Source organism: Leptonychotes weddellii, chromosome 12 (genome assembly GCF_054177405.1).
Source record: "Leptonychotes weddellii isolate Sample4059 chromosome 12, ASM5417740v2, whole genome shotgun sequence".
NCBI lineage: Eukaryota > Metazoa > Chordata > Mammalia > Carnivora > Phocidae > Leptonychotes > Leptonychotes weddellii.
Window position 1 is genome coordinate 79161200 of NC_138380.1, and position 24210 is coordinate 79185409.

Consider the following 24210-nt stretch of genomic DNA (forward strand, 5'->3'; position numbering starts at 1 on the left):
TCCTGGTGCCAGCTCGCTGACAAAGGTGAGGGTAGGGGAGCTTATCGACCCTCCACCTGGTCCCTTACTCCTCTCATTGTCCCTTGACACTCACACCCTGACCCCCTGCCACATGCTGGCCAGCAGGCTATGCGCTTACACGGATCACGGTGCCTCACCCTCAGCCCCACTTGGTAGGTAAGGAGCCTGGGGCTCAGAAAGGTTGCCCCACGGCATTCATTCAGCAAAGAGGAGGGCCGCCACGGGGCTTGACTTCGGGCAGCTCTAAGGACGGTGCACTTGATCTCGGCACTGGCAGTGAGAAGTCTGGGGGGGTGTAGGGGGGCCGGGTCCTGGCTCAGCCATCGATCAGCTGTAATCTCGGACCATTCTCTTCATCAGTGTGGGCCTGCTTCCTCCTCTCATCACTGTGCAGGCAGGAGGCTCAAAAGGGGTGGGGGCTAGGGAGGCATCTCAAAAGGACAAGGTGCAGCGCAAACATAGAAGACACAGTGGCTACGAATTTTTGCCGCTCCTACTCCCTTTCTCCGTCATGCTGTTTTCCCCCTTCCCCAGCTGTCCCGAGCCTCTGGTTTCCTCCCCTAGACTCTGGTCCCTATTTCTGAGCACTGGTGTGACTTGACAAGGTCAGCCGAGTTTACACACGAGGAGCTGTCCATTGTCCTTATCTTGATCATGTGGAAACCCAGTGAGCTTGCAGCCCTTGAGATGTTTCAGTTCCTAGGCCTGCCTGTCCTGGAAGGGACACTCCTTCCCTCTGGGGCCCATCCCAGTAACCCCCACCTACTTACTTTCCTCCAACCGCCTCTCCTCTCCCACCCTCTGGCCCACTCCTCCTGCCTTGCCACCCAAACCTGCACCACTAGGGGTAAAAACTGGCCTCCCAAGGTCCCCCCTCATGTCTTGCGTGAGGGGCTGGATTTGGACGTGGGATCCAGGGAGGGACTTCTGTGCAATGCCATACTGACGAAGTCTCAGCTCCCTGACGCTCAGTCAAGTGCCTGCTGGAACATGGGCACAAACACAGACAGAGCCTGTGGCATGGGAAGCACCACACCTTTCCCTTCTTGCCAGAGCACAAAGGGTTTTTCCTTTTTATCATCTAGGAACCACAGTTCTCCCTTCCTAGCTCTTATAGTTGGGGCAGGGACAATAATTCCATGATGGGAATTGGCACTCTGATTTCTCATCAAGAACTCCAAAGGTAGGCTATTTATACCTGTCGTTTCCTTTAGCATCAGGAAAGTCTCTATGAGGAGGGGGAAGGAGCAGTTCTATTTCACAGACTACTTCATTCATTTGCGAATCATTCATTCATCTGGATCTCTGGTATTTCCCAGCCCGAGTGGGAGCCCCAAGATGACGCCCTATGTCCTCTGGGAGCCATCAGTAACAAGCCATAGTCTTGCCCCCACTTCATGCCAACACCAGGCAAGACCCAATAAGCCAGCCTCATTTCTCCCAGGGGGCTGGGCCAGGGCCTCTCAGCTATCCCTCCCCTCTCCAGAGCACGTGTACTCCCCGAACCCCCGAACCCCCACCACATCCAGAGAAGCCCTGCCTAAGGGAAGGGAGCGACTCCGTCCCCCCACCTCACTGTCGGGCACACACAGGAGGCCAGGGAGCCTGCTGATTTTTCTTTTGCTCTGGCTCATTTTCCTTCTGGAGTAGCAGGCTCATCTCCTGCATTTTTAATAGCTGAGCATATTTAGCATTCAGCACATATGTGTGGGTTGATAAGGCCCAAAGAGAAGGCAACAAGCCATGCAAGGAGTAAGCCTCCCCCTTCTCCCACCCACATCAACGGGTTTGCAAGTATGAGTGTCCCTGTGGCTCCCTTCCTGGCCCGGGGTGGCCAAAGTGACAGCAGATGGGAGAGTCAGACGGGCCGACCCAGTCCCTATGCTGGGCTAGTCCCCTGGCTGAGCAGGGAGCTCAGAAGTAAAGGCTGAAATGTTCATTTTAGCTCAAAAGAGCCAAACAGCCATAATTCTCTCTCGACTTCCACCTGGAGACAGACTCATCTTGCTGCCGTCCCTCGGCCTTTATGGGCTCCGTGGACACCTATACGGCGAGACGGCGGGCAGGGTATTCTTTGGGCCCTGACCTCCCGTAGGGCAAGACGCAGTGGAGGGGGGCTCTGGGAGGTGCTGAATGGGGGGGTGCAGGTTGGGCTATGAGTGCTGCCGGGCAGATCCGTAGGGGACAAATCTGGTGGCACAGGGATGCCCTCTCTGTTTCTCCCTTCTAACACAGAGTTATTTTTTAACCTCCCCAGGCACAGAAGGGAGAAAACAACATGCCCGCAGGCCATTTAACCTTGTGTGCGATGCCAGGAGGTCAGCCTGAACTCAGGAGTGCTGTTTTTTACTGCTGTACATGGGAATTTGAGCCACTTGGAAAAGGGAGCCCCTAACCTGCTGTTAAATCTAATCTAAAGGCCATGGTCCACCACCTGCACACAAGCCTTATGCTTTCCTGACCTTTAGGGGCTGCTACAGAGCTCCTTCAGGGCAGGGGAGCCTCTGCAAGGCCTGCCTGGGTCTGCCAGGCCCATTCCCACCTCACACCCAGCAGCAGCCAGCTAACCTGAGAGCAGGGCAAACGTGCCTTCCACCCTGGAATCTGTCAGCTCCTGGGGGGAGCAGAACATCACAGAGATGCCAGGAGCCACATTCACGCACCTGTGAATCCAAGAACCAGGGGGCCCCACCCAGAGTCACCTGGCCTAGGTGTCCAGATCTGTGCTGTGTGATGGAGCAGTCACTAGCCATTTGTGGCTACTGAGCACTTTTTTCAAAAAAAGATTTTATTTGTCAGAGAGAGAGAGAGAAAGAGAGAGCACAAGCAGGGGGAGTGGGAGAGGGAGAAGCAGGCTCCCCGCTGAGCAGGGAGCCCGATGTGGGACTCGATTCCAGGACCCTGGGATCATGACCTGAGCCAAAGGCAGACGCTTAACGACTGAGCCACCCAGGCGTCCCACTATTGAGCACTTTAAAAAGTGGCTGAGGAACTGAATTTTAAATTTTTTTGAATTTGAGGAACTTGACTCAGTTATTAGAAAATGCTTAGGTGTGTTTGGAACAACCTGGGTATGAGAATTCATTTTATTATCTCTAGTTGTTTACGAAATCTAAATATACGATTAAGTATTTCTGATGAAAATTTAGTGTCCAAACTGACACATGCTGTAAGTATAAAACACAGGATTTCAAAGACTTGGTAGGGAAAAAAAAAAAAAAGAATGAAAATGATCTCACTGATTATATGCTGAAATTATAAGATTGTGGATACGTTAGGTTAAATAAAATGCCTTGTTAAAAACTGCCATCTTTTCACTTATTCCAACGTGGCCACTAGAAAATTTACCATTCCACCTGTGTCGCACATCATATTTCCACTGGAGAGTGCCAGTCCAAACAGTTGTAGATAAAAGGTTAACTGTCTCCAAGAATAGAAATCTTACAAACCCTTTCAATGGTCAGATCAATTTCATTCAATTCAACAAATATTTACCGACAAGGGGACCATGTTTGCTGAGTGTGAGGCCCGGCAATTACTACTGAGCAGAAGGAGTGACAGGAGGTCTAACCTGGGGCACACCCCGGATAGAGTCACAGGAGAGTTAGAAATGAAGTGCCGTGGGAGTTAAACGGAGATGCCAGTGTATTAGGGGCCTGTGGGGAGGAGGTGGGTGGGGCGCAGGGTTCAAGAAGAAGGTGGCCAGTGGGACAGGCAGTGAGGGCAGTGAGGATTTGGACCAGGAAAGAAGCGCCAGCATGCTGCGGGAAGAATCTCGGCTTAGCAGTCCCTTCCCCCGGCCCCCCGCTCTCTCGGCCCTGCCCTTGGTCTCTGCTCCTCTCAGGCCATGTACCTTCCCTGGAGGATCCATGTGTACCTACAGTCTCAATGCCTGTGTCTACACTGATGACTCTCAAAGCTCCATTCCCAGCCCATGCCTCTCTCCTGGCTTCTGGGTCCACACATCCAACGCCACCAACCGAACATATCCATGTGGTTGTTTTACTGCATTTCGCTTTGTCGCACTTCGCACACTGTGTTGAACAAGTCTTTTGGTGCCCTTTTTCCAACAGGCGCCTGTTTACTTTGCTTCTCTGTGTCACATTTTGGTAATTCTTGCAATATTTCAAACTTTGCATTATTATTATATCTGTTATCGGTGATCTTTGATGTTACTATTGTAATCATGGTTTGGGGGCGCTATGAACCGTACCCATATAAGATCACAAATGTAATTGATCAACAAGTGTTTTCTGATGGCTCCCCTGTCCAGCCGTTCTTAGCCGTTTTGTCTCTCTCCCTCTCCTTGGGCCTCCCCCATTCCCTTAAACATAACAGTCTTGAAATCAGCCCAGTGAATAACCCCACAATAGCCTGTAAGTGTTCAACGGAAAAAAAGAGTCACTCGTCTCTCATTTTAAATCGAAAACTAAAAATGCTTAAGAGTGTAGCGAGGAAGGCACGCTGAAAGCCAAGACAGGCCAAAAGCTTGGCCACTTGCACCAGTTTGCCAAGTTGTGAATGCAAAGGAAAAATTATTGAAGGAAATTAAAAGTGCTACTCCAGCAAACACATGAATGATAAGAAAGCAAAACAGCCTTATTGCTGATATGGAGAACGTTTTAGCGGTCTGGGCAGAAGATCAAACCAGCCACAACACTCCCTTCAGACAAAGCCTGGTCCAGAGCAAGGCCCTAACTCTTTTCAATTCTAGGAAGGCTGAGAGAGGAGAAGAAGCTATAGAAGAAAAGTCTGAAGCTAGCAGAGGCTGGTTCATGAGGTTTAAAGAAAGAAGCCGTCTCTCTAACATAAGAGTGCAAGGTGAAGCAGAAGGTGCTGATGTAGAAGCTGCAGCAAGTTATTCCAGAAGATCTAGCTGAGATCATGAATGAAGGAGGCTACACTACACAACAGGTTTTCAGTGTAGGTGAAACAACATTCTATTGGAAGAAGATGCCATCTGGGACTTTCGTAGCTAAAGAGAAGTCAACGCCTGGCTTTAAAGCTTCAAAGGATAAGGCCGACTATCCTGATGGGCAGCTGGTGACTTTAGGTTCTACCTAATGCTCATTTACGATTCCAAAAATCCTGGGGCCCTTAAGAATTACACCAAATCTACTCTGTTGGTGCTCTTTGAAACACCAAAGCCTGCATGACACCACATCTGTATGCAACATGGTTTATTGAATCTTTTCAGCCCATTGTTGCAACCTACTGCTCAGAAAAAAAAAAAAAAGATTCCTTTTAAAATATGACTGCTCACTGACAATGAACCTGGTCACCCAAGAGCTCTGATGGAGATGGACAACGAGATTCATGTTGTTCTCATGCCTGCTAACACAGCGTCCAGTTCTGCAGCCTGTGGATCAGGGAGTCGTTTTGAGTTTCAAGTCTTACTATTAAAGAAATACGTTTCATAAGGCTATAGCTGCCACAGACTGTGATTCCCCTGAGGGGTCTGGGCAAAGGGAACAGAAAACCTTCTGGGAAGAATTCACCAGTCTAGATGCCATGAAGAGGGGTTCGAGGCTTCAGCGGAGGAAGGAACTGCAGGAGGGTGGAACAGCCAGAGAACTAGGGTGAGAAGTGGAGCCCGAAGACGTGGCTGAACTGTTACTGGCTCATGATAGAACTTAAACAGAGGAGGAGTCGCTCCTGCTGGAAGAGCAAAGAAAGTGGTTTCCTGAGATGGACTCTCTCCTGGAGAAGATGCTGAGAAGACTGTGGGAATGACAGCAAAGGGTTGAGCATATGGCAGAAATCTGGTGGATAAAGCAGTGGCAGGGTTTGAGAGGATGGACTCCAATGTTGAAAGGAGTTCTATTGTGGGTAAAACGCTATCGAAGAGCATCACATGCTACAGAGAAATCCTTCTTGAAAGGAAGAGTCAACCAATGTGACAAATTTCACCGTTGTCTTACTTTAAGAACTTGCCACAGCCACCCCAGCCTCTAGCCACCGCCACCCCGATCAGTCAGCAGCCATCCACATCGAGGCAAGACCCTCCACCAGCAAAAAGATGACGACTCCCGAAAGCTCAGATGATGGTGAGCTCTTTTCATAGCAATAAAGTATTTTTAAATTAAGATGTATACACTGTTTTTTAAAGACATAATGCTGTTGCACACTTAATAGACTACAGTCTAGTGTATACATAACTTTTATATACATCGGGAAACACCAAAATTCATGCGACTTGCTTTATCGCGCTATTCGCTTTATCGCGCATTTCGCTTTATCACGCTATTCGCTTTATTGCGGTGGTCTGGACCAGAACCTGCACTATCTCCGAGGTGTCTGCACTTCATACTGCACAGACTTCCCAGTTTAATCCATCCTCCCCTTCCCACCCTAACTGCAGCCCTTCCTATCCTCCTCTTGAGAAAGCAGCAGGACCAGTCACCCTGTTGTCCGGGCCTGGGAAGTCAGCAGCATCCTGGTCTTCTCCTGTACTCCACGCCCTGCATGCAGTGAATGTTGAGGTCCTGTGGCGGTTTCCCGCCTAATATTTCTCCCACCTGGCCCCTTCTGCACATGCCCACAACTGCTGCCTGCGTGCAGGATGTCCCTGCACCTCATCCGGGTTATCAAAAGCACCCTCACTGTTCTTGCTGCTTTCCGAGTGGCCCCTCAAGTCATCCTTTACATGGCTGGCAGGGGAAAGCTGCTGTAGTTGGGGTGGGGGGGGCGGCGAAGGAAGGAGAATCCCAAGCAGACTCCACGCCCGGCTCAGAGCCTGACTCGGGGCTCGATCTCACCACCTTGAGATCATGACCTGAGCCGAAATCACAAGTCGGATGCTTAACTGCCTGAGACGCCCAGGCGCCCCTGGAAGTTGCTCCTTTAACAGCTCCATGCAGCCTTCAGGATGAAGTCCAAATCCCTGAACGTAGCACATAGAGCGGAACTTTATAATACGGCCCTGCCCAACTACCTAGGTTCACCTCCTACCTCTCCCCACGTGCACATACGTCTGTGCATTCTGTTCCCTTTGCCTGGGACCCTCTTCCCACTTTCTTAAAAAAAAGTTTAAAAAAAAACACAAACCAACCCTGTGGTAAAATATATATAACATAACATTCACCATTTGAATCCAGTTTTCTTTCTCTAGATTATTCCTACTTATCCTTCAAATTCAGCTCAAGGGTGACCTCTTCTGAAAAACCTTTCCTGAGTCCTCAGACTGGGGTATGTGCCCATCTTTTGTGCTACCAATCTTAGTTCTTAACACACTGTACTCTGTGTTAACTTATGTCTCTTTTTATTAGACTCCCTAAGAGAGTCTGTGTTTTTTTTTTTTAAGATTTTATTTATTTGTGAGAGAGAGAAAGAGAGAGCGTGCAAGAGTGCATAAGCCGGGGGCGGGGGGAGGTGCAGAGGGAGAGGGAGAAGCAGATTCCCCACTGAGCAGGAAGCCTGATGTGGGGCTTGATCCCAGGATCGTGATATCATGCATGACCTGAGCTGAAGGCAGATGCTTAACTGACTGAGCCACTCAGGCGCCCTGAGAGTCTTTGTCTTATTTAATTTTGCATCCCCAAGGCTGCAGTGTACAGATGTACAGGTTATGCACTGCACCAGGATGTCTGCTTGAGGAAGTGAGTAGGGGATGAAGACCATTAGCCAACAGTGCACTCTCGGACAGGGCTGTATCCAGGTTTTTTTCTATCTTGCACAAAGATGCCATGGAGGACATCAGGGGGCCCTATGTATCCTCAGGCCTTGTTATAGAATTGGTACATAGTATTATAGTAGGTGCTTATTAAAAGATGATGGATGTATGTTCTAGACAAAGGCACCAGAGGAAGACACGGTGGGGAAGCTGGGGTAATGGGACGGGACTGGAGGACTGGATTGGGGGTTTGGAACCAGTTTGTAGAGGGTCTTTGATGTTGGGCTGAGGGCCTAACTCTTAATCCAGTAGGCAGTGAGGAAGCTTTGAGAATTTTTGAGATGACTGTGACTTAGAATCACAAAATATTCAGCCTTGAAAAGGAGACTCAGAGAAGTGAGGTGACTTGCTCCAGGTCACACAGAAAGTTCGTAGCTGAGCCGAGACTTGAACTGGCTTCTCTTGCCCCCCAGCTCAGTGCTGGCTCTTTCACACTGCTCTCTGAGGAAGCCTGCCAGAGCCAAGGTGGAGCCCTCCGAGTCTCCAAGAAAAGTCTTCCCAGCCTTCCTGACACACTCCTGGTGATGGAGGGTAGGGGGCTGAAAGCCGGGCTGGTGGGGGTGTGGGGGAGAAAGGAGGAGGCAGCTGCCGTCAATGCTCAGCCTCCTTCGTGGCGCACCCCTCATCGGTCTTCAGATCTGCCTACTTGAAGGTGGGCAATCACGGGCTAGCTTTCTGCTCTTCACACAAGGCGAGCGCTCTAGTTTCTGGAGCCTCTTTTTCTCATAAGAAGGATTTCCCTCCTTGCAGTCCTTTCGGCTGCTCTTCTTTGGGCCCCTGGCTAATGTTCTCAGACTCTTTCAGAACCACGCTACCCTGGCTGAAGGGCCCGGCCCACAGCGTCTTCACGAGGGCGTGTGGCGCTGGTCTGAACAGAGCGTGGGGGCTGATCTAACCCAGGGGTCTCCCTGAAGGCCGGCCTGCCTCGAGACGTCTTGGAGCGTGTCTCACGCCACTGGGACCACGTCTATTGTCTGTCGTCTGTTGTGTTCATGTTATGATCTTCAGTGATCCCTGATTCTCCTTCCGGCTCATTCCTCATGAGCTCCTGGTCCAGCTCTCTTCCGCTGGTTTCTCAGTACTCTGGACTCCAAAGAAATTACTTTATCCTTTTCCATTTTCAACTTCATTTCTCTAGTTCTGCAGAAAGATTTGACTTCTCAACCTTTACCACCAGTTGGAGGAGCTCTGTCCTTTGGCGCACATAACCATGAGGATGGGAACATTATCATCACATTTTTATTGAATGTGTGCTCCGCTCCAGGCATTGCGCTTGCCGCCTTTATAAAAACTAGCTCCCTCGGTCCTCACAACAGTTCCACGGGGTAGAGCTCCCAGTAGCCCCATTTTACAGATGAGGAAAACTGAGGCACACCGGGTAGAGCAACTTGCCCAGAGTCACCCAGCTGAGATCCGCACACGGGCAGCGATGCCAGAGCTTACATCGAGACACCTGAGGCTGCCTCGGCAAGGATGCTTGCCAGCACTCTCCGAGGTCACTGACACAAGGGGGCCTCTCACTCTGAGCAAGCAGGTCCAGAGGCCACCCACCATCACTCTCAGGCTGGATCTTCCCTAACCTGCTACATCCTCCTACTAGATGGCCCGGGGACGCTAACAAGCGGAGAGAACAAAGCGAGCCCACGAGGCCCACCTGCACGACAGGTAACTCCCCTCCTTGACAGCTGTGTCTAAACCTTTCCACTCTATCACAAGAGGCTCTCTAATTGATCTGGCATAATTAGCTCTTTACAAAGTCATCATAATTTCCAGTGAGCAGTGACAAACTAATTGATGGATGATTTTAGTCCACAGCTTTACTAGGTATGAACTTAAGTGTAATTAACTATCATTAATTAACAGAACACTTTTTCTCTTTAAATATACAAATTAGGCAGGCTCCACACTTATCCCTTGTCTGCCTTCACGACGCCGGAACGAGAAGAGAAGGTTAGTGCCTCTCTCAGAAGCCAGTCCTGAAGTGTCCCATGTTGGGGCTGTCAGCATTTTAAGACGTTCACCTTCTGTCTCCTGAACTCCTTTTCAGGTCTGGTTTCCTACCTGTCCACTCCACAGGTAACCTTTTCCTGACTTTTGCGTAAAGACTGAGATAAAAAAAAAAATGGACCCAAAGCCTCTGATTCTCCACAGTCACCTGCAACTAGCCCTCTCCCACCCCATCAAAGGGGTGACATTCTCTTAGGATTTCCTCTTTTCCTCCCAATTACCTGCCTCTGTGGGCGGCTCTTCCAGCACAGAGGCCTGGCTGCCCCACCGGCAGGGAGGCAGGGGGGCTCGGCAGGGAGGCAGGGAGGCTCGTTGGGGCCCTGCCTCCCAAGGCCTCACTCCCCTCGGGGCAAACTGTCCGTGCTTTTGATTATTTACATCAGTGCTTCTCTTCACTGCGGCAGAAAATTGAGAGATGACCACATAACTGAGGAATATTTCCCTGGCACCCTGTTCCTTGACACGACTTGGCTCAGCTCTCAGGAACGAAAGGCTTCCCCTGTCAGGCACGTGGTGCTTTAAGGCCCCGTGTGCCCTCTAGGGGTTTAGGTTTCTTGTCCTAGTCCCATGTCCCAGTCCCACTGTGCTGGTTTTCTGTCCCTTCCCTCCTCATTCCCCAAATTCCTGGACTCTCGCCCAGGAACAAAGCCAGAGGGTAAACTCCGGTTCCTGTGGTGACGGGGGCGAGCAGGGGGGCGCCCGACACTCACCATGGTTTGTCCCTCGATCCTTTTGCAGAAAAGACCGTGTGCTGTTTGCTGCTAGAGGTAAGTAGATTGTCTTTGGGCGTTTTGAATGGCTTTGAGGTGCTGCTGACAGAGTTCTGGCCGCTGAGACAGGCTTTTGTTTTCACCTGTGCTAACGATGTCCTGGAATTGGAGGGTGGAGTTGCTGGGGAGGGAGAAGGTCTACACATTGAACCGTGTCTTCTCTCTGCAGGAGAAGAAAGAAGGGAACTCAGCACATCATCCGAAGCAAGTGCGACTCACACGCTCATGCATACTGAAATACACAACAGGCAAAGAGAAAAGCGTTTATCTTGCGGGGTCGGCAGCCCCAGAGCCCCATGTCTGACTACGATTTTGTCTTGACATCTGCTCCTATCCCACCAATGAGGAGTGATGACATTCTGAATTTTGTATCACATGGCATGCTCAACTAATACCCAGGTTCTCACAGGAGGCCTTCACCAGGCTAGCCTCAGGCAAAACCACCTCCACAGGACCAGCAGAGGGGACACCAGGTGTTCCCGGAACAAAGTGGGGTAACCACACAGCCAAAGTGATCCCCAGACAGCTACACGGAGGCCCCAAGGTCCCTCAGGGCAGCAGGTAGGGCAGGACTCTCAAGAGAACAAATAGACAATTCTTGAACCTGGCCCCCTCCCCCGCCCCCAGCAGGAGCACAAAGGTCTGAAGCGACCAGAAGGGCTGAATAAAAAGGTGTTTAAATGCCAGGAAGAGGCCCGGCTTCTGTCCACGTGCCACTGCGGCCTCTCCAGGGCTTACTGAGGGCCAGGCCCCAGCTGCTGGGCCAGGACCTGCAGGAGGACATCCTTGCTCGAGGGACAAGTCACAGATGTGGGGCCTGGGTGTAGGCGGATGGGCACAGCTTCTTGAGGTTCTACAGAAAATACTAGAGTTCTGGGCAGAGATGCCTTACTTGTTCTCACTCCGTCAGCCCCTGTGGTTGGACTCAATGGGCAGGATGAGGATGCTGACCAGGACAACAGGTGCACGACGTAAAGTCCTTAACTGTTATAGGGTAACAGGTTTCATCCACACTAAGGAACCCCTCTCAAGAAAAACGCACATTTACACATGCACAGAAACTTTGTAAACAATTATAGGAAGGAATCCTGGACCCCCAAAAGACAAAAGCTCTGAAATCCTAAGTCCCCTCTGGCTCTCCGGCGCCCACTAGAGGGCCCCCCATATAGTTATTAGTGTTTCGTTCATGTGCTGAATAAATAAACGAAATGGTATCAGACGTCCTAATGGGGAGGGGCACCTGGCTGGCTCAGTCAGTGGGGCACGTGACTCTTGATCTTGGTGTTGTAAGTTCGAGCCCCACACTGGGGTACAGATTACTTAAAAATATAATCCAAAAAAAAAAAAAAAAAAAGATGTCCTGATGGGAAGAACTAGAGATCACGAATCTGGAAATCTGGGTTGAATGCTGATAATGAACAAGGTGGGAGGTGAAGATGGCAGTCCACTTTGTCCGTCCATCACCAAGCTGGGTATCAGGCTTTTCTCATGAGTGAGACATTACTGGAGGTTAGTTATTCCAGGCACCTGATCTGGGAGAAGAAAGCCAGACTAACCTGGCGATCAGGAATGGGCCTTTGGGGTTTTCTCTGGGTTCCCTCGTACCGATGGGCTGCTAGGTTGTCTCAAGCAGATTGACTCTCATCCTCTGACGAAGTGGGGATTGGGGGGAACTGGATTTTCGAGCATCATCTGATTGTTGGGTACTCTTGCCTCACCAGTACTCACAGGTTGCCTACACTGAGTTACTTTACTGGGTGGTTTTTCTTCATTGAGTGAGAGTAGACCTTGCATCCATGCTCAGGTCCCAGAACCATTCTGCTGTAGGTCTTACAAATCAAGAGCTCGCCTCCTAAGGGAGGCTCTGATCACTGTGACCAGGTTCCCCACTTTAAATCTGTACACAGCCTTTCTCCCCTGCACCAGTGGCTGCCAAGCTTGTTCTCGAAGCTCAGGGGACAGAAGTATGGGTCTCTTTGTGGGATACCTTGAAAGAGTGAGACATTTACTCCAGTCTGAACAATAAGGAGCAGTTCAAATAGGAAACACTGCTTTAATCTGTTTATTACAATTCAAAACCACACATTTAAAAAAAAATTAAGGGGGGCGCCTGGTTGGCTCAGTCGGTTAAGCGTCTGCCTTCGGCTTGTGATCGACCTGAGCCGAAGGCAGACGCTTAACCGACTTAGCCACCCAGGCACCCCTATCTTCAAGTTTTGATGAATATTCAAGAGCCAGTCCCAGGACATCTGTTTTGATGTAGTGGGAGAACCCTGGGTAGCGAGCAACCAGAGGTCTAGGCCCCAACTCCAGCCACACGGCAGTATTGGGCATATAGCCCGGAGTTCACCACTAACAGTCTCAGTCTCCATGTCTTTATCTGTAAATGAAGAGGGTCCCTAGGTGGCTGCTAAGGTCTCTTGCCTCTCCATTACCATAAATACAAGGATACTTACACCCGCTCCTTCTCTCCTCATCCCTCATGATTCTCGAATATTACGGCAATAATTACAGCTGAAGTATTGAAATATTTTACCCTGGCAGGGTCTTCCTTGGAGGAATCTATCCTTTGTGAAACTGTACTGGCCTTTACAACCCCTGTGAGGCAGGCAGGAAGCAGCCAGGCGTCTCCACCCTCCTCACAGCTGACTGGCCAAAGAAGACGCAGGGCGGCGAGGTAACTCACCAAGGTCAGGGCCAATGGCTACGCGAGGAATGGGCCTCTGTGCCGTGTGCAGGGGCCGAGTGGCTTCTCAGGAAGACAGGAAATGGGGTGTACTGCGACCAAGATTTGGAAACCAGGAAATTAGGAAATGCAGGACTCAGAATCTCGGAAGGTCAGAACTGGATCGAAAGTCAGCCGGTCCGATCTCGTTGCTGATGGACGAGGTTAGAGGGGTTATCAGTTACCAGCCTGCAGGGCGAAGCTAGTTGGGGGCCACGCCAAGACCAGAACCAAGTCTTCTCTCTTCAAATCCATAGTTATTGCTGCCCTTCCGAAACGTCTGGCTTAGCAATTCCTTTTTTGGCAAGGGTTTTGAGAATGAAAATATGACTTTGATGTTTACCACCACGGTTTTGAAATTTTCTTCGTTTACTCACTTGCTGATCGCTTGCTCAAGCTGACACAGTGGGTAGGGGGAAAGGATGTGCAGAAATAGTCCTCAGCTCTGGTGGAGAGGTAAGCTTTGATAACGAAGAGAAATTTTGTTTTCCTAACTAAGAGTTAAAAATAATACAAGTAAATGGAGAGAGACAAATACCATATGATCTCACTCATATGTGGAATTTAAGAAATGAAACAAATGAACAAAGTAAAAAAAAAAAAGAGAGACAAACCAAAAAACAGACTCTCAACTAGGGAAAACAAACTGGTGGTTGCCAGAGGGGAGGTGGGTGGGGGAAATGGGTGAAATAAGTAATGGGGATTAAGATTAAGAGTACACTTGTCTTGGGGCGCCTGGGTGGCTCAGCCAGTGAAGCGTCTGACTCTTCATTTCAGCTCAGGACCCCAAGATCAAGCCCCATGTCAGGCTCTGTGCTGAGCGTGGAGCCTGCCTAAGATTCTCTGTCTTCCTCCCCCATTGCTCCCCACTCAACTCGCACGCTCTCTCTTTTTTTTTTTTTAAAGATTTTATTTATTTATTTGACAGAGACAGAGACAGCGAGAGCAGGAACACAAGCAGGGGGAGTGGGAGAGGGAGAAGCAGGCTTCCTGCTGAGCCGGGAGCCCGATGTGGGACTCGATCCCAGGACCCTGGGATCATGACCTGAGCCGAAGGCAGTCGCTTAACCAGCTGAGCCACCCAGGAGCCCTCGCACGCTCTCTTAAAAAAAAAAAAAGAGTATACTTGTCGTAATGAGCAGGGAGTAACATAGAGAATTGTTGAATCACTACATTGTGCACCTGAAACTAATATAACACTGTATGTTAACTGTATCGGAATTATAGTTTTTAAATAATAATAATACAAGTAAACAAAGATAAATCACAAGGAAGGGTGCCATGAGGACAAAACAAATTAGCCAGACCAAGGATTCTAAAATCACCTTCGCAGGGAATTCTGTTTAGTGACCCAGCCAACATGTTCCACTGCTAAATTCACAGAAAAAAATGAAATCAACGGATACGCTTTTTTCTTGGATTTTTAGTTCCATAAATTCTTAAGTGACCAATTGGAATAACAAGTTGTAGAGGAGAGAAGATTCATCAAAACTTGAAGATAGCCCTTTGCCCTTAATTTTTTTTTTAATGTGTGGTTTTGAATTGTAATAAACAGATTAAAGCAGTGTTTCCTATTTGAACTGCTCCTTATTGTTCAGACTGGAGTAAATGTCTCACTCTTTCAAGGTATCCCACAAAGAGACCCATACTTCTGTCCCCTGAGCTTTGAGAACGAACTTGGCAGCCACTGGTGCAGGGGAGAAAGGCTGTGTACAGATTTAAAGTGGGGAACCCGGTCACAGTGATCAGAGCCTCCCTTAGAAGGCGAGCTGCACGCTTCGCTCAGCGAAGCTTTTGAAAATGGGGAGAACTGATGTCCTGGGTAGCGCGGAGTGAGTAGATTTTTCAGAAAGATCCAATTCCTATTCAGTCGTTGTTTCTCTAGTCTGGGAAAACCCGCCTGTGGAGAACTAACATGGTTTTGTCTTTTGGTGGAGAGGTGGGTGGGCTGCTGATAGGAGCAGACAGGGTCTTACTTTGTCGTCAGGTACTGCTGTGTGGGTGCAGGGTGCCTGGGTAGAGTGTTCCAGATTTCTATGACAATCATTCTGCAATGAGTCCTCACCTACTCTGGGCTGATTTTTTTCTGTTCTGGTCAAGGGACGGCCTAAGGTGGATCCTTATCATTATTTTTATTCCAATTGCCCTGCCCAGGAAGAGTTTATAGAACATTGTATTTTTTATTCACTATTAAAATATGTTATAGACGGGCGCCTGGGTGGCTCAGTTGCTTAAGCGACTGCCTTCGGCTCAGGTCATGATCCTGAAGTCCCTGGATCGAGTCCCGCATCGGGCTCCCTGCTCGTCAGGGAGTCTGCTTCTCCCTCTGACCCTCCCCCCTCTCATGTGCTTGCTCTCTCTCATTCTCTCTCTCTCAAATAAATAAATAAAATCTTTAAAAAAAAATATGTTACAGACTTTTAAAAATTTTTTTAGAGAAAAAGTCTTTTTCTCCAATTTTTCTTTCTTTGTTAACGTAAATAGACACATTAGCAAAACTGTAATCAATTGATATTTTGGACTATTCTTTTTCAACTAACATTACTCTATTTCTATGTTACTGATTCCCACACACTGGTCATTTTAAATGGTTAGGTAATATTCAATCATTGCTCTATATTATTTAGTCACTCTCTTACTATCTACTTACTGTCTTTTTTTTTTTTTTTTGGCTTTTTAAAAAATAATTTATTTAAAAAGTGTTTTGGGGGTGCCTGGGTGGCTCAGTCGTTAAGTGTCTGCCTTCAGCTCAGGTCATGTTCCCAGGGTCCTGGGATCGAGTCCCACATCAGGCTCCCTGCTCCACGGGAAGCCTGCTTCTCCCTCTCCCACTCCCCCTGCTTGTGTTCCCTCTCTCTCTGTGTCTCTCTCTGTCAATAAATAAATAAAATCTTAAAAAAAAAAAAAGTGTTTTAGGATTATTTCTTTGAGGGATAGTTTCCAAAGTGAAAGACTGTAACAGTTCATCGCTCTTATGACACATTTCTTTCCAGACAAAAAGACCAAACTGATCTATTGTGCTAATGCTAAATATGAGTACCACGTACCTACTAAAGTGGAAACAAAGTCACTGTGAGAACACCCATGTGGAATTAAGTGTCAAGAACAACCTCAGTGATTGATCTTGGCTCAGCAACCTCTGGTCTCACCCCTCTGTCCTCTGGCCAACACTACTAATAATTTATTAAGAAAGTCCCATGGATCAGGCACTCTACTAAACATTTGATTTACCTTAGAGCACTTAATTCTTACAATACCCTAAGAGAGGTACTATTATTAGCTCTATCCTACAGATGAAAAAACTGAAGCTCAGAGACACGACTTGCCTAAGGTTACAGAGCTAGAAAACACCAGAGCCCGCGGTCTGAGCTCTACCACCTGACAATCTTGGAAGATGCTGCAGTTGATGAGGGGAGCCTGGAAGAGCCCTCAGGAACCCTCACCTCACCCCGCCCACCGTGTATGGGCATTCCAGCAGGGCACCCCTGCTCCCTTAAGGAGAGGAAAGAGACGCCCTTTAGGTCCCGGTCAGCAGCCCCATACCACAGCCTGAGACCCCAGCCTCGAGGAGCTGGGGAACCCCAAGACCAAAGAAATGAAAAACCAAATCCTTTTACTTGTTTTGCATTTCTGCCACAAGAAGTCCAGACCATGGCCTCAGCAGCTGGCTGTTCTAAGACCACTTGCTTCACCATACACGCCTTAACCATCCAGATGTGACTCCAGCGTGCACAGCTGAAGGCCAGCTGAGTGGGGGGCTTGCAGACACCGCCTCCCAGCATTCTGAAAATCTCTGGTAGGCGTGGCGAGCCTGGTGTCTCCACAGTTGCTCTCTTCTGTTGCTCTCCGCTGGTCGGATCCACCTGGTCCTTGGGCAATTCCATTTCAGTAAAAATTTGGACCTCCCCCACCCCATGCTTATGTGCTGAGATATTTTCATACTCACAGCGTCAATATCCTGCATGGAGAGCCTCGGTGCAGATGCCTCATGAATGGCTGAGCCAGCTACCAACACCCAGTGTGGTTCCCTATGCTGGCTTTAGAAAGAAACTGTCCGGAATTTTCCAATATGGCTTTTAGGGGACCCATCCCCTCCCGAGAGACTTTGAGCACCGCAGTCACCTGTGGCCCCCCATGGCTGCGTCAGCTCACTCAGGCTTAGGCTAGCATCTGGTTGTCTCATCTGACAGCTCGGAGGGCAAGTGCTTGGCAAATCATTAGCCCGGCTCTGTTTTATCAATGGAGTCCATCTGCAGTAGTAGCAGTCAGGATGCCTTCCATAAAGGACAACCCTGAATTCCAAGGGACCTCCTTCCAAAAGAAGACTGGCGCTGCAAGGTGAGGGGCGCAGCACGGACCCCGGCACGGGGAACCTGTAACCCCCCCTTGAGGCAGGGTAGTCCCCAGTTTACAGCCGGGGGACACGGAGGCAGACTGCATTAGAGAAACTTGTCTGGAGTCCCAAGGCCATTAAGTGGCAGAATGGGGGCTAGAATCTGAGCCTGTGGTCTCAATTTGCCACAACGGTCGTTAGACACTAAATATGGGGCCGTGGTGGTTAGAGGAGGCATACTGGATCAGCCTTCCTCAGTAGGGGACGAAATGAAGACACAGCGAAGTCAAGTGACTGTGGCAGGCAGCGCCGTGCCAAGCAGCTCGTATGCCAGGAGTGCTGTGAGCTTCTTTGGAATGCCTACCCCCTCCTCAGGCTGGAGTACCTCTTTAAAAGATCCCGGGGCCTGAGTGGCTGCGGAAGTGCTCCTGAACGCATGGGCGTCTGCCACCAATTAGCTTCTACGAGGTCTTCTTTACCCTCTTCACCTCCTACCCACTGCCAGGCCACGGGCAGCGTCTGCAACACTTTGACAAATGCCACTGTGGGCTGGTGGCTTGTGCCAGCTCAGTTCTCAAATCCCTCCAGGCTCTAGTTTGGTTTCTCGGTCATCTGGTCACTCTGTCCATTCATTCAGTTAGGAGGAGAGACGGCATTCTTGAGCGCCTCTGTGTCAGGCACCGTGCAAGCTACTTTTACGCCTTCCAGCTCATGTAATCTACCCAACAGCCCGACAAAGTGGATGCTGTTAGCCTCCTTGTTATAGACGGGGAAATGAAAGCTTAGCAAGGTTATGAAACAAGACCAAGGTCATGCAGGGCCCAGGTCTGCCCAGCCCAAGCCAATGTTCTTCCCACCACGCCACCCTGCTTGGATGGTCTCTCCCCTCTACACCTCAGCAACACGGTTTCTCCCACGATTCTTGACAAAGTATTTCCCATTTTCTGAGCTGGCCTGAGACACAACTCTGAAGCTAGATAACTTGAGATTCTCTTTATCACCTCCCTTTAGCTCTCCCCCGCTCCTTTTATTGGTTATTTATACTAAGGTGCAAATTTCTGGCATCATCCCCTGCTGGACATGATTTGGGGAGTCCCAGGGACTTTCCAGGGCCCTAAAATATTTCCATCAGCCCTCAGGAATGAACCCCAGCCCTCCCTAGGCACCAAACTTAGCTCGAAGAAAAAAACCACAGTAAATATAGACCTCTGGGGAAACAAACTCATGCACACACTGCTGGGGGTACTTTCAAGGGATGACATTTCTCTGGAGACCAACCAGTGATGATAGCAAGAACCAAACAGTAATTCACCAGCCTTTGATCTGGTAATCTGGTAACTGTAGACTGGAAAGTAGACCTCAAGGAAATCATCCGCCACCCCCTCTCCCCACTGCAAAAAAGTTCAAAGATATTCTCATTGTGGCACTGTTTACAATAGTAAAAAATATCACAGTTGACCTGAATGATCTATGATATAACAACTGAAAATGACAGGAACAAGGGTCATTATCCCAACCTAAGGAAAGGTGTATGTGAGATCGTATGCCCAAGTCCAGAAGGAAATTACAAATATCACGAATAATGTGTAAACATGAATCATGACTTTATAAAAACAAAAAACATGTAATATACATATGAATACATAATGTAGATAGACAGATGAGGGAAAAAGAGAAGGATATAGGATGGATTGCTTAATAGGCTCGGTTTTGTTACAGCTGTTTAAGTCCATATAAGAAAAAAAATCAAAGAAACAAACAAACAAAAACAACTACAATAACACTAACACATCCTTAATCCGAGAGGGGGCAAAGGAGGGAGAACAGGTGCAAATACAAAGGTAGGAAGGAGTAAAACATGTCCAAGTCAACCTCTTCATTCATTCATTCATTCATTCATTCATTCATTCATTCTTTCATATGTAAAGCATTTCCTAGGCATGAAACTGTGTGCCAGGCGCTGGGATATGAGTGTGGCCACAAGACACTGTCATCACCAGAGGGTTCGCTCAGGTGGGAGACACTCCAGATCCTGGGCTGGCCACCACTTGGTCACCCTGAGTGGTGGAAGAAGGCTCCCCCGAAGGAGGCAGGCTCCTGCCTGTGGGACCCAAGGCAGGTGAATAGCCCTCCCCCTTTGTGGGACTCTGCCTGCAGCCAGAGCCCTGATTCTCTTAATAATATCAGGCCTTTTATTGTCCCAGCTATTCCCCTGTGCCCAGAGCCAGCGGTGGGGTCGACAAGGAGTTCCCCCTGCATGGTATTAACTCTTCCATCAGAGCGACTGCCTCCCAAAACCACCCAACATACACAAGCCACACGAGTTCAAACATAGGAGCCACCTTAGGTGAGAACTGGTGGCTTCCAGGTATAGGGTAAGTTGTTGGCTTCTACCTTAGGATGGCACAGCTAACATCCTCCCCACCCCAGGGGCGCCAAAGGGACAGGTGTGACAGGCAGCTGGGAGCTGGGTGAAGCAGGAGGCACAGGCTGGTGTGTCTTTGGGGAGAAGATACACGAATAGCGATTCCCCATGTCTAAAACACCTCAACAGGGCGCCTGGGTGGCTCAGTTGGTTAAGCGACTGCCTTCGGCTCAGGTCATGATCCCGGAGTCTCTGGATCGAGTCCCGCATCGGGCTCTCTGCTCAGCAGGGAGTCTGCTTCTCCCTCTGACCCTCCCCCCTCTCATGTGCTCTCTCTCTCTCAAATAAATAAATAAAATCTTTAAAAAAAAAAAAATAAAACACCTCAACAGCTGGACTGAATCTTCCTAATACTGTCTTGAGGCAACATCAGTAGCTTTTCCCCAGATGCCCTGGGCTAAGTGCATATAGAGTCCCCGTCACAGGCATGCCCTGTCCACACCCCACGGGAGTGGGGGAGGATCCCACTGCACAAGGTAGAGAAAGTGCCCAGGCCAACCTCTACCTCAGAGACCACTTGGTGCAGCAAGGCCAGAGTCCCCAAATCTGTATTTTTTAAAAGGTCCCGAGGTGGGACACCTGGGTCGCTCAGCCGGTTAAGCATCTGCCTTTGGCTCAGGTCATGATCTCGGGGTCCTGGGATGGAGCCCCATGTCAGGCTCCCTGCTTGGCGGGGAGTCTGCTTCTCCCTCTGCCCCTCCCCACTGTGTGTGCGCACGCGCTCTCTCTCTCTCTGTCAAATAAATAAATAAAATCTTAAAAAAAAAAAAAGGTCCTGAGGTGATTCTAATGCTCTGCACCAGCTTTGGGAGTCACAGGAAATGCGGACCAGACACTGCTGTCCTTGGAATCAGAAAGATCTGGGCTCAAATCCCAGCTCTGTCACCCATTAGCTCTGTGACTGGGCAGATAACGTAACCCCACCCCCCCGGAGCCCCAGTTGCCTTACCTATAAAATGGGGACAACACTGTCCACGTCATAGGGTTGTAAGGGGGCAGGTGCCCCCCCAGCACACTGAGGCACCTTATCTCAGAACACATCACATGCTGTCACCACTGGCTGACTGGGAGACATCCTGTCATGGACGTACCTCGAGGGCAGGTGTCTTGTTCACTCTTATCCCTGGCATTTAGCCCTGGGTCCTGTCCTAATAGGCACTCACTGCGTTCAGTGTCAAAGAAATGAGTATTGGGAGGCTCGGCAACACAGAGGAGGTAGCGACCAACTCACTTATTGTAATAAGTGCCAACTCACTTTTTGTAAGTTCCCCATCCGCATGAAAATGGAGATTTAAAAAAAAAAATGCCAGGAGTAGCCTTACTAAGTGGGTGGCTCCCTGCCTTCTCCCTGCCCCCGAATTAAAACGATTCCATGGACGAGAATCCCTTGGGGGCACACGGTTGAAAAAAACACAGGGAGAGGAAGGAGGGGCCACCGCGGCTCGATTTCTCTCCGTCCTGACCGCCGACTTCCAGAGTGCAGGGCCAGAGTCTCCTGCAGGAAAAGGTGCAAAGTCTCGGCTCGCGGCTGAGCTCGCGGCGGCCTCAGAACCACTCACCCCACAGGCTGCCGGGGCCCTGCAGCGACTACTCCTAACAGCACCACTTCTGTTCTCCCTGGAGTGGCAGTTGGCAGTGGCAAACAGGAAGCTGTCTCGCAATAGGGTGTGGTTGTACCCCGTCAGTGTGTGCGCACAGAGACACACATTTGTTTTGTCTGTCTCCGGCCCCCTTCTCTAGGAGCGGAAGGTCTGAATTATTTCGGGGAAAACAAAGCCTTTTTACCCAGCCGGAGAGTAGCCACTGCTGCGACGCGCATATAGACCTGGGGCAGAAGGGCGTCTGACACACGGGCAGGGCCTGTCTTCCCACCGGCAGTCGCTCACTTGTGGCGACTGAGTTGGTGACTGTGTGCGTGAGCGGCTGCGAGCTTTCCCCTCTTCGTCTCCGTGGGCACACAGGAAACCAGGCCAGGTGCACCGCCAATCATCCTACGGAGCCAGCCAGCCTGCCAGGGGTGGGGGGTGGGGGGGCCCCGCCGTGTGCACACCCCGGCCCGAGCACCATCCACAAGTAGGCAACAAGGAAAAAATCACAAGTTGCGAGTGTCAAGTGGTTTTCAAAGTTCGAGGGCGAGAGAGCTGAACTACTTCTTAAGGCAAATTACGTATCAAAATGACCAAACCAACGGCCGGGGAGGTATAAGCCTAAAGTGTCGCTGGAGCTGCGCAGAAATGCAGAGAAGTGGGGGTGACGGGTGGGTGAGGTTCCCGCGGCTAGGAGAGGTGTGCTATAAAATTTTCCACTCCACTCCTACCCGGGCCCCGAGGCTTGCGCCTCCAGAAGGGCTGTCCAAAATAGACTGGTCCCCAACCCAGCCTACTCCTGACCTCTTTCTGAGGCAGCTCCTCTCCCCACTGCACGCCTCAGCCCTGTCTCGGCTCCTGCGCCAGCCCACAGCCCGAGAGCGCTGTCTGTGCTACACGTCGTACTTGCTAAATGGATCGTGGGGCGACAGCATGCTCCGCCTGCCAGGCTCTCTCTTCCGTGACCTGGGCCCAGCCCCACGCCATCCTGTGTGGCAAACGTGCCCTGCGCTCACACTTACACATCCTGGGGAGACAGCCTTGCCGTTAGGATAAGGAGGCTGAGCCAGTGACACGCTGGGCAACGCGACTCGTGGGAGACATTTCCTGGCTCCTGGCTGAGGGCCCTGGCCAGTCAGAACGCACCACTTCCCCTTTAAGAGAGCACGCCCAGATGCGATTAGGGAAAGGCAGAAAGAAAAGCCTGGAACAGTCAGGGCTGTATCCTGAATTTGGCAGATGAACTTGGGTTTTCCTGAACTGCACACACAAGGTGTGGTCAGAGGCAGCGGGCTCCCCTGGGGGCTGATTTGAGCAGTTGGTGTTTGGGAAGGGCCGGGGGGGGGGGGCCTGTCGCAATCCCCCCCCAATTCCCCAGCTTGATGGCCACGTGCAAACTGTGGGCTGGGCTCCTGGAGCCGCTGTCCGCTGTCCGCTTGGGCCTGGTCTGGGCTGCCTGCGGGAGCTCAGGCCTTTCCGCTCCTCCTTCCCTCAGGGCCCGTCCAGCACGCCGGGCAGAGTCCACTGCAAGGCCTGGCACTGTGCTTTGGAGAGCAGAGACATCATTATAAAAGATTGAAATATACTTCTGTGGGACATTTTAACTACTAATTCCAGTGGGGACTTTTCATTCATTCTGGCTATTTAGGGAGTTCATTCCTTGAACTTGGCAAGGAGACTGGGGGTGGGGGGGAAGATGGCCCAAAAAAACCCAATGGTCCACAAAAGGCCATGTGTTGTAGGATTCCAATTATAAGTTATATCCGGCATAGGTAAATCCATAGAGACAGAAAGCAGATCGGTGATTGCTGGGGGCTGGGGAAGAAGGCAGTGGGGAGTGACTACTTAATGGGTACAAGGGCTCTTTTGGGGGTGATGAAAATGTTTTGGGGGCTCCTGGGTGGCTCAGCCATTGGGCATCTGCCTTCGGCTCAGGCCATGATCCCAGGGTCCTGGGATCGAGCCCCGCATCGGGCTCCCTGCTCCGCGGGAAGCCTGCTTCTCCCTCTCCCACTCCCCCTGCTTGTGCTCTCTCTCTCACTATCTCTCTCTCTGTCAAATAAATAAATAAAATCTTCAAAAAAAAAAAACGTTTTGGAACTAGGTAAAGGTGATGGTTACCCAGCACTGGGAACGAACTCAGTACCACAGAACTGTACGCTTTAAAAGTGTTAGGTGAGGGGCACCGGGATGGCTCAGCTGGTTGAACTTCTGGCTCTTGGTTTCAGCTCAGGTCGTGATCTAAGGATTGTGAGATAGAGCCCCGGGTCAGGCTCTGCGCTCACTGGAGAGTCAGCTTGAGACTCTCTCTCCCTCTGCCCCTCCTCCCTGCTCTCTCTCTCTAAAATAAATAAATACATCTTTAAAAAAAATTGTTAGGCGAATTTTATCTCAATAAAAAAAAAATCCAGTGGCAAAGTGTGTTTTGGGCAATTTTAACTTTTACTGAGATCTCTGCTGTGTTCCATCCAACATTTCTTTTTTTTTTTTTTTTAAAGATTTTATTTATTTATTTGAGACAGAGAGAATGAGAGACAGAGAGCATGAGAGGGAGGAGGGTCAGAGGGAGAAGCAGACTCCCTGCCGAGCAGGGAGCCCGATGCGGGACTCGATCCCGGGACTCCAGGATCATGACCTGAGCCGAAGGCAGTCGCTTAACCAACTGAGCCAC

General features: G+C 50.0%; 1 protein-coding gene and 1 long non-coding RNA gene across 12 annotated transcripts in view; both read right to left on the reverse strand.

The window, feature by feature from the left end:
* Nucleotides 1-24210, reverse strand: part of ATXN7L1 (ataxin 7 like 1) — a 232069-nt gene that overhangs the window by 39282 nt on the left and 168577 nt on the right. For 7 of the 11 annotated variants that reach the window (XM_031030874.2, XM_006735992.3, XM_006735993.3 and 4 more), the window contains one exon: nt 10411-10633. In XM_031030874.2, coding sequence (XP_030886734.1) covers nt 10411-10633 — 223 coding nt within the window. The other 4 variants (XM_081800688.1, XM_081800689.1, XM_081800690.1 and 1 more) reach the window with 4 other exon arrangements.
* On the reverse strand, nt 15847-22334 carry LOC145716597 (uncharacterized). The gene is made up of 2 exons (XR_014139406.1): nt 20278-22334; nt 15847-20074 (listed from the first exon to the last, which is right to left on the reverse strand). It is a non-coding gene; the product is annotated as an uncharacterized LOC145716597 (long non-coding RNA).